The 10,272-nt window shown below is 52.5% G+C and overlaps 1 protein-coding gene across 3 annotated transcripts; it reads left to right on the top strand.

Moving 5' to 3' along the window:
• The first annotated feature begins 254 nt into the window (after nt 1-254).
• SLC22A13 (solute carrier family 22 member 13) lies at nt 255-10,033 on the top strand. Of its 3 annotated transcripts, XM_059162071.1 has the most exons (10): nt 260-1,382; nt 6,074-6,177; nt 6,373-6,527; nt 6,737-6,905; nt 7,103-7,223; nt 7,310-7,404; nt 7,618-7,832; nt 8,029-8,137; nt 8,674-8,889; nt 9,092-10,033. In XM_059162071.1, exons 1-10 carry the CDS (start codon nt 1,005-1,007, stop codon nt 9,183-9,185), a joined length of 1,656 nt encoding a protein of 551 aa, XP_059018054.1. In that variant the 5' UTR covers nt 260-1,004; the 3' UTR covers nt 9,186-10,033. The 3 variants fall into 3 exon arrangements, with proteins under 3 accessions (XP_059018056.1, XP_059018055.1, XP_059018054.1); XM_059162073.1 differs by lacking the exon at nt 9,092-10,033 and having other exon boundaries at nt 255-1,382; nt 8,678-8,876; XM_059162072.1 differs by lacking the exon at nt 8,674-8,889 and having other exon boundaries at nt 257-1,382.
• Nucleotides 10,034-10,272: the final 239 nt, after the last annotated feature.

Genomic DNA, 10,272 nt, shown 5'->3' with positions numbered 1-10,272 from the left:
CAAGGGAGACTTTGGCCTGTGTACCTCTGTTATCACTGAGATTATCTGTTGTGAATAAAGCTTTCCTGTGGCCAGCCGCCCACTTGTGCCTTATCTTGGTCATGTGTTGATTGTTTCTTCCTCAATTAGAGTAGAGCTCAGAATGCACCTCTTGGCTCTTTGGTAATTCCTGCGTGCTCTTGGATTATCTTCTGTACTGAGAAGGGAAGGCATTTGTGCCCTTGGTGGGTCTCTTGGCCTTTTTTTTTTTTTTTTTCCTTTAAAGATTTTATTTATTTGACAGAGAGCACAAGCAGGGGGGGGAGTAGCAAGGGTAGAGGGAGAAGCAGGTTTCCTGATCATCAGGGAGCCTGATGTGGGACTCGATCCTAGGACCCTGGGATCATGATCTGAGACGAAGGCAGACACTTAACCAACTGAGCCACCCAGGCACACCTGTCTCTTGGCCTCCTTGCTGCCCTACCACATGTCAGAGACCAATAGGAGAAAGAGAAGATCAGCAGCGTCAAGAGGCCAGATTGGGCTACTGACCTTAGTATGCAAACTGGGTCCTTACTACTCTCCTGACTTACCCCCAATGTCTATTGTGTGCTGGTCCCTAGAAGGGACTTCTATGTCCTCTGAGGCTGGAGCTACTCTCAGTATTTGGGGTCTATCATAATGAGAGGGATTTGAGCCAGGAATGACTTGTTGAGGGTGTTGCAATTGGAGGGAGCTGCTTGTGTACTGGCTAGAGCTCATTCCTGTGCTGGGCCCAAGAAGGTCCTCTTGTGAGGCTTGTGTTCATCATCCTGTCCATAAATGATCCTCAGATTCTGCAAGCCAGAGTGAGTGAGTTTTTCATCAAACTCTATCCTTCCCAGGCCACAGCCAGGGAGTTGAAGTGTGACAGGTCACGCCAGGCAAGGCTGGATTAAATATTAACAGTCATCACTGCTTAGAGGAACAAGTGCCCCAAAGCCAGGCTGCAGAGCTGTTTGGTGGCCCCAGGCTGACCGGTAGACATGGCTCAGTTTGCCCAGGTCCTGGCTGAAATAGGTGACTTTGGACGCTTCCAGATACAGCTGATGATACTGCTGAGTATCCCCAACTTCCTGTCTGCTTTTTACATGTTCGGCCAGGTCTTCATGTTCCAGGATGAGGCCCACCACTGCTCAGTGGCCTGGGTGAAGAACCACACTTTGAACCTGAGTACCACTGAGCAGCTGACACTGAGCGTGCCTCTGGATGCTGCAGGCAAGCCCGAGCCCTGCCTTATGTTCCGGCCGCCCCCTGACGGTGCCACCCTGGAGGAGATTCTCAGCCACCGCTTCAATGAGACACAGCCTTGCGATGCAGGCTGGGTATATCCTGAGGACAGGCCTCTGTCCCTAAAGAATGAGGTAGGGCTGCCCTTCTGCGCGTCTGCCTGTTTGGGGTTGGTCAGCAGCTCTGTCCGGCCCTCTGCCCTCAGCAGCTGGTGCTGCTGCTTCTCTGTGTGCCCTTCAGCACTCACACCTGAACGATGGACCATTGGGGTGCTTTTTCTTTTTTCTTTTTGCCACTCATCCTGCTTTTCTTTTTGTCCTCCAACTATTGGCCCCTTAATCTCTCTGTCCATGCTCTCTGTCTGGTCTGTCTGCCCATCTGTCCATGCATCTCTCCCTATCTTTTTGTTTGTCCCTTTGCCTATGTACCCAGCTTGCCTTCCTTCCTTCCCTCCTGCTTTCCTGTCTTTGTTTCTTTCTCTCCCTCCAGGGTTCCCATCTATCTGTCCATTGGCCTTGGTCATTCAGTCAGTCCCTGAGCTCTGCTGTTTACCTAGCTTCCTGCTTGCCCACCCTCCTGCTTGCCTGCTGTGGGGCCCCTGCCTTCCAGCTGCTCTCTCCAGAGCTATGCCTGCCTGCCCTCTTGAGGATACCCATGACTCTAGGACTCGTCCTGCAGGTGACAACACTTGCTCTGCTGACCTTATTTTCTTAGGAAGGATCCAGGCAGGTCAACAGGTTCCCATTTCAGCCATCTGAGCAAGAAGGGCTCTCTGGAAGCATCCATGCCTACTTTGCTGCTTCCCAAGAAGCAGGGACTGAAGCACAGAGAAGAGAGATGACTTGGTCAGGGCAACCCAATGAGCTGATTGTGGAGGTGGGGCTCCCCCTCAAGTCCCTGCAGGCACAGGAAAGAGCACAGACGGTCCAGAATCCTGAGGTATGGGCGTTGTTGGGAAGGTCTGGACAACTTACCTTGATGGTGGCAGATACTGAGCCTTTGTGGAGAGGGGACTTGAGTCCAGAGATTAAACATTCACTGCTCCCCCTGTGAGTAAAAAAGTATTTTACTTTTTAGAGGCTTTCAGAGGATTTTGTTTTAACCAAAGGAATTCACATTTTTTAAAAGATTTTTTAAAAGTAATCTCTGCACCCAATATGGGGCTCGAGCTCACAACCCTGAGATCAAGAGTTGCGCGCTCTACCAAGTGAGCCAGACAGGTGCCCCCCAGGCATTCAGTTTTTAAAGTGTGACCATAAACCTGCCCCCCTGAACCCTTGCAGGCTGAGGATAGGTCCTCCCTGTCTTCCTCCTGACCTTCCACTTCATTCTGCCCCACAGGGGTATAGGCAGCCTAGGAGCTCTCCCAGCAGAGCCCAGCTGGTCCTCATTGCCCTCTCCATGTCCCCAGCATCACCATCATGATAGGGTCAGCCTCCCCAGGTCCTCAGATGCCACGGGTGCCTACTTCCACACGTGCTCAAACTCTCCCTACCTGTCCAAAAACCATCCTAAAAGCCCAGGCAAGCAAGCAGACTGCTTGGAGCCAACTCTAGCCCTGTTCATACTCTCTGTGCTGGAGTGTTGGCATGATTTTATTCAGTCAAAGCTCCCTGAATATTTACTGTACAGGGACCAGTCAGAGGAGGGAGGCACCTTGCTCTCCTTCTCTGAGGATTTGAGGCTCCCCCCCCCTTTTCTTTAATCATCAACCTAGCCTGTGCTAGCACTGGGGTTGGGCTTTGGACCTCTTGTCCTTCCCTATCATGTTTCTCCTGCTCTGGCCCTCCCAAGGACTTCGAGTCTCAGGAGAATGTCCACCTTTGGTCCTTTGCGCCCTGCACCAAATGATAACTCCAGCTTCTCTTCGAGAGCTTCATGGCTGTGAGCTCTTCTACCTCTGTTGCACATCTTGGGGGAGGGGCTCTGCCACACCAACTCAGGGGGCTCTCTCTGAGCTGACATCTCAACTTTCCTTATTACAGCAGCTGCATAATCAAATTGAATTTCAGACAGGTCTAATTTGAGAAGAAAAGAGCAAGTTGCCTCATAGGCTGTGTGCTCTTTTATACAGAGTATATTTCTCCTTCTCAGTCTACCTCCCAACATTTCCTAGGTGTCCATCCGTGGTAAAAGATAGCAGGACTCCCAGTCCTGTTGACATGAGTCTCTAAACACGGAGGGAAACACGTTTGGAGTGACTAACCACAGTGTGACCTGTCCTGGGACGGGAGAAGGGACAGGAATGGTAGGGAAGGAGAAGCCGAGAGAATGGCCATACCCGGGACTGGAGGCGTGAAAATGCTTGGTATGTTTGAGGAATGCTGACGGGCAAAGAGGTGGGGAAGTGGGCAAGAGCTGGCCCTTAAACTGTCTTCAATACAGAGCTGAGGAATTTGGGCCTTCTCCTAGAGACCAAAGGGAGCCACTAAAGCTTTTGGAACAGGGGCGGGAGATGTGACAGGTGTGTACCAAGAACGGGGGCTGGTGTCTGTGTGCCTCTATGACAGGCCCCAGGGAGAACCATTCACTGTGGGTGTTAGGGCTGGGGAGGTTAAAGGCTGGCGTCCCAAGGGGGGAGCCCTCTTGTCTCTGATCCCTCTGAACACGATCCGCCACTTCTTGGCCCCTCTCCAAGCCTTGGTCTCTGTGGCTGCACAGTGGGAATGATAAGCCTTTATGTGGTTAGAATGAGGGTTTAATGAAATAGCAAGTCTATACACTATACGGAGGTAGTGAACGGTGGCCACTGAGTAGGGGCACTGGCCCTGGGAAACTCCTTTAGATTGGCACCCATGCCTTCAGTCTGAAATGTCTGTCCCCAGCTGTGACTTTCCTGAGCACGGTGGCCAGGGCACCCTCTGCTGAGCTAACATTTACTGAAGGCTTCCTGGGTGACAGCCCCTGTGGTAATAATCATGTTACGCATTCCCCAACAATCCTATTGTTTGCTATAAGTTATAAATCCTGTAAGTTGCTCAGTTCAGACTCCAGAGGCATCTTATTTTAAAGAGTGTCTAACCACAAAGGCAACCTGTGCTTGCTAAATAAAAACCAGACAAGCTGGAGCGCGGGGGAGTGAGTTCCAATCCCCTGTCCCGCCTCATTTCCTCCCAGGTGCAATCAGTGAATCATTCCACATATATTGAAAATTAACAGTTGTTTTTGAGAAGAGAATAGGAGCACAATGGTGTCTCCTGGGTTGATTAATTTCTTGCCAAAAGTTATTTTGACTGATGACGATTGGCTAGTTGGCTAGCTGTAGGTATTTGTTCATTTACTGATTCATTCGGTAAAAATTCTTTTAGCTTTCATGCTGTTTCCGTCCATGTCTGGGGCAAAAGGGGTATCTGAACTCCATTGCCATCCAGCAGTGGACGGAGGATGATGAGCGTAACCTCTCCTCCATCAGGGCAGTGTGCCAACAAATCAAGGACTGTCGTGAGAATTAGGTAACACATGGGAAGCATTTAGGAGACTACCCAACACAGAGGGAGCCCTCCAAAGACACGAGTCATGGAGAAGCTGTCTCCACGGGCTGCGGAGGAGAGCTCATGTGTCTAACCTGCAGACATTCCCATGCCAGGAGCCCAGAAGTCCCTGAGGGGCCCAGAGACCAGTGGGGGTGGGGGTCAGTCACACGTGCCTCCCGATGCGCACCTGCAGCAGACGCGTGCGGAGTTACGCAGCCATGCTTTCTCCACTCAGTTTCTCAGATCATCTGTCGGGTTCTCTCTGAGTTGGCAGAGTCTCCGTGTGTGCACGCGAGTGAATCTGCACACACATGAGGGTTTCCTCCCCATATTCCTCCGTCCTAATCTCCTGCAAGTGGCGTGTGAGGGCTCCGTGGGATTCTCGCTGCCTGTGAATGATTAGAGTTTCATAGAGATTTCGCAGCCAGATGAGAAAATTTGAAGGGGCCCAAGTAGGTCACAGGGGTGTCCTGGCTGTGGGAAAGAGGCCCGGTTGGTCAGGAAGCAGCAATGAGTCCAGTGTCAGAGGTTCCAAATTTTGTATCCTTAGTGTGTCAGTAATTCTCCATGGCACCGCCAAGCCAAAAGAAAAACCTAACGGTTTTATGTGTTAACTAGTTAGGTCCAAACAACTTAATAATTAAGTTCTAAGAACTTAGTAGCTGTGCATTCAGGGCTCCTGGGTGGTTCATTAAGCATCTAATTTTGGCTAAGGGCATGATCTCAGGTTCCTGGGGTCAAGCCCCTTGTCCTCTGGTTCCTTGCTAGGCAGGGAGCCTGCTTCTCCCTCTCCCGCTCCCCACCTCCGCTTGTGCTCTCATGTTCCCCCTCCCCTTGCCTTCCCCCCTCTTCCTTGCAAAAAATTACAATACAGTCTTTAAAAAATAAAAAATAATACATGCAAACTGAAAGAAAATATTTTTCATTTTTAAACAAATAGTCACCTATTAATAGGATCTATGTACCTACTGGGAGCTGCACAGTGTCTCCGTCCTTGAACATTTTCTCTCCACATGATGCTTGCTTTTTTTCCCAAAACAACTGCCAAAAATACAGTGTCACATCGATATGATGTTACTGAAAGGAGTGTAGCATGATCTCCTGTTGCAACAGAACTGTTCTTAATTGGCAGTTCTTGTAATACCAGCCAGATGTTAAATATTCCTATATTTCCCTTTAAAATGTTAAATATTGTTCTGTACCCCTTAAATTTATTCTGGTGTCTTGAAGTGACTGCACACAGTTTGGGAACCATGGGCATCTGCCCCAAGAGGTTTGTAAGTGGGTGGGCTAGATGACAAAGGACTTGCTGTCAGCTGCTCCTTGTTCACATCCACCTGTGTCTGTCTCAGTTCAACCTGGTTTGTGATCAGAAGTACCTGAAGGAGACCTCTCAGTCGGTGTACATGGCGGGGCTCCTCGTTGGGGCTCTCATCTTTGGGCCCCTCTGTGACTGGTAAGAACCGTGACCAGCTCCCCCCTGACCTAGCATTCTCCTGTGTTCCTGGCACGGTTTCCCTCCACGCCCTTCCCTGGTGTCCAGGGCAGGACAGTGTGTCCTTCCCTGGATAGAGAGCCCAGGGCAGGGCTGGGTCTCCCTTCCTTTCCCTCCGAGAGATTCCCTCACAGACCTACCTCTTTGTTACTCCAGGATCGGCCGCAAGGCCACTATCCTAGTGCAGCTGCTACTCTTTGCCATCATCGGCCTGACCACAGCCTTCATGCCCAGCTTTGAGCTCTACATGGTCCTGCGTTTTGCCGTGGCTACTGCTGTCGCTGGGTACACCTTCAGCAATGTGTCCCTGCGTGAGTGGACCCTGAGCTGTGAGGTGGGGCCTTGGGGTCTGAGCAGTCCACGGGCGCAGACTGCCTATGGGAGCCTTGTCGGGAGCCCAGGCCACAGGTGGCCACACGCAAAGGGGTCTGAGGTCCATGTGGACAGAGCAGCAACCGGGGAGCGCCAGGGAGGGACAGTGCCAGGGGCTGGCCTGGCCTCAACCTCTCTGTTTGCACAGTTACAGAGTGGGTGGGGCCCTCGAGGAGGACGCAGGCTGTGGTCCTGGCCCAGTGCGCCTTCTCCGTGGGGCAGATGGCGCTGGCAGGACTCGCCTATGGCATCCGAAACTGGAGGCTTTTCCAGATAGCGGGCACTGCACCTGTCTTGCTGCTCTTCTTCTACTTCTGGTGAGGAGGTACTTCCCAGAAGCAAGCCACCCCCCTGGGACTAGTCTTGCGGAAGTGTGGTTGGAGTGTAATACTGACATTCGCCTCACAGAACACTCCGACAGCAAGGGGTGTGGGCTTCGGTGTGCACTGGAGCAGCTGGGACAGCCCCTGGGGCAGCGGGGGGCTCCGAGGTCACAGCCATTCCCGACCTGCAGGGCTCTGCCAGAGTCAGCACGGTGGCTTCTGACCCGAGGAAGGGTAGAGGAGGCTAAACAAGTGATCCAGAAGGCAGCCTCAGTCAACAAGCGGAAACTCTCCCCAGAGCTCCTGAGTCAGGTACTTGGTACAGACTGAGCCCAGCTCTTGAGCCTGGCCCGCACAGACCTTTCTACCTGGCCCCTCACTGTGCATCTTCCTACCAGCTCGTCCCAGAGAAGATAGGCCCCTCAGGGAATGCCCTGGATCTGTTCAGACACCCGCAGCTCCGGAAGGTGACCCTGATCCTCTTCTGTGTCTGGTGAGTACAGTAGGGCCCAGGCCCCTCCCTGAGGCCATGCATCTGCTGCGGCTGCAAAGGGCTGCATACGTGGCTGGGGGATGGTGACTGTCAGGGACGGGCTGTGTGGTGTTATGGGTTTCTCCCGCTGTGATTCCCTCTTCAGCAGGCTCCCCCTGAGAGTGACGATGTCTCGTCACCCAGCAGTCACAGGGATGCCTGGACACTTTGTAGGTTTGTGGACAGCCTGGGGTACTTCGGCCTGAGCCTCCAGGTCGGTGACTTTGGCCTGGACATCTACCTGACGCAGCTAGTCTTCGGAACCGTTGAGGTGCCCGCTCGCTACTGCAGCATCTTCATGATGCAGCGGTTGGGCCGCAAGTGGAGCCAGATGCTGACTCTGGTTCTGGGCGGCCTCATGTGCATCGCCATCGTCTTTGTCCCAGCAGGTACCAGGGCTGGCTCTCCCACGCCCTGGCCCCTCACCCCCCAACCCCCGCTTCCAGAAGCCTGTCACTTCCCTTCTAAGAGTGAAGGCTCCCCTGGGGGCCAGGTGCAGAAGGGAGTTTGGGAGGGCAGGGTAGGGGTGGGGCCCAGGGCATGGGGCCATCTCCCTGCACGTGGCTGACCAGCATCCCTCATTAGATCTGCCAGTGGTGGTCACTGTGCTGGCTGTGGTGGGCAAGTTTGCCACGGCCTCCGGCTTTACCATCTCCTACGTGTACTCTGCCGAGCTCTTCCCCACCGTCATCCGGTAAGGGCTCCTGCCCTGATGCCCTGACTTTGGCCATCCCTCTCTGCCCTCACCACTGTTCCACAGAGAGCTTATGAGGCTGGCTCAGGGGCAGCAGTGCTGGTGAGGCCCAGGGCCACTGTCAATCTAGTCCCTGTGTGATCCTAGGCAGTGGAAGACAGATACAGAAGTAGGCTATGCCCTGGCCTCGTCAAGACGGGGATATGGAGGAAGTCTAAGAATGAGTGGCTGAGAAACAGGAACACTCAGGTGGGGGTTGGGGGGTCAGGCAGGAGGTCCAGTCTTTGGTCTGATATTTGGTGGTGAGCAGGAGGGCAGCAAATGGATAGGCCTAGAGGTGGGAGAAGCGTGGTATCTGGCTGGACTACCAGCAGTTAGTATACGGAAGCAGAGAGCAGAGGCTGGCTGGGCTGGGTGAGCCTAAGGAGTCTGTGGGGCCATAATGAGGGTCTGGGCTCTCTCAAGGTGGAGCTGGGGTAGAGCTGTGGCCTGGAGTTGGGACTGGGTCTGCTCAGCTTGTATTGGCCTTCCCCCAGGCAGACGGGCATGGGGCTGTTGGGCATCTTCTCGAGGATTGGGGGTATCCTCACCCCTCTTGTGATCATGCTGGGCGAGTACCAGGCAGCCCTCCCTATGCTCATCTATGGCAGCCTCCCCATCGGGGCAGGCTTTCTCTGTGCCCTGCTGCCAGAGACACGTGACCAGCCCCTGAAGGACACCATCAAGGACCTGGAGCAGGGCCCCCAGCCACGGTGAGCTGCTTGTTTCTCTGAAGCCCAGACGTCTACCTCACCATGTGTCCACTGTTGCCTAGAGGCCAATATGGGGCCCTCAGGAGCCACAGACATCTGACTGACTTTGGGCCAGATCCTCATCCTCTGGGGAGAGGTGGTGAGGGATACTGCCATGTGACTAATTCTTGGCCAGTCAGTGATGGCCCCCTGTTCCCTCCAGGCCTCCAGAGTCAGCACCTTCAGAAAAGGAGACAAAGGCCTTGGGAAGAACATCCAATCCAGGGGCAACTTTTGTGAGCAGTACATACCTCTAATTGTGTCTCTGGAGCTGGAGCAGCAGCAGCAGGGAGCTGCCCGAACACCCCCTGGAAAAGGGTGGCACCTGCCCACAAGTCCCAACTCACAGATGGAGGCAGCACACCCTGGCCTGGTCCCCATGCTGGCTGCTGGCTGCCTGGTCCTGAAGCACATGGACCTCTTCTCGGTGCTTCTCATCAACTTTCTCACCCCAGCACACTCCTAAACCCTGTTCGTGGTAGGACCTCAGGTGTATCTTGGATTTCACTTGTTCTCTGATAGTCTTGTGGGAGTATGGCTCCTCTGGTCCCCTCAGTCTGGGGTTAAGCTCAGAACAGAGCAGATGCTTATAGCCTTTCCAAGGATGTAGGAGGAAATTGTGAAGCTGTGGCCTCCATCCAGGCTGGTGGGAGAAAAGGCTATAGAAGAGAAGAAGGTTGTAGTTTCTTCTCATGGCTGGGCCAGGTCCTGCTTGCTTGGGTGGGGCTGATGAGATAATAAAAGGCAAGTAGAGGGCAAAAAACAAATGCATCTCCCTCCCCCCAAGATAAGAGTAGGGTACATGGGACATTTCTTGGACACTCGGGACTGCCCAAAGACAAAGGAAGGAAAAAGTAAATGGTCACTTGGTGAAGATCACAGATTTTACAAGAAAAGCACAATCTTAAGAATAGTCAGACCTTCAGAAATGCATAAGCTCAATTTCCTGGAAGTCCTAACATCACCTCTGTCCCCCCATATAGGATTTAAAAAAAAAAAAAAAGACCTATAGAATCAATCATTCCTCACACTTAGATTACAGCCCTTCCTGCTCGAGGGGTCCTGTTGCCATGCTTTAATAAAATCTCCTTTTTATTTATTTTAATTTTAATTTTAATTTTATTTTGCACTGAAAAAGTCTCAAGAATTCTTTCTTGACCATTCACTCTCAGATTCAAACTCCAAATTATATCATTTTGGTGTCCAGTGTGGGGCTCAAATCTTTGCATCTGGAATTTGAGCCTCGGTGCAAACTTGGTGAATACTTACTCTTCCCTCCCTTTCATTTCAGGATCTTTTCAGGAGTATAGTCTTGTTGGAATACTTTCATGTCCATTGCTCAAA

This window comes from Mustela lutreola, chromosome 2, assembly GCF_030435805.1.
Source record: "Mustela lutreola isolate mMusLut2 chromosome 2, mMusLut2.pri, whole genome shotgun sequence".
NCBI lineage: Eukaryota > Metazoa > Chordata > Mammalia > Carnivora > Mustelidae > Mustela > Mustela lutreola.
The sequence above is the reverse complement of the archived record's forward strand: the minus strand, read 5'-3'. Positions and strand labels throughout refer to the sequence as shown.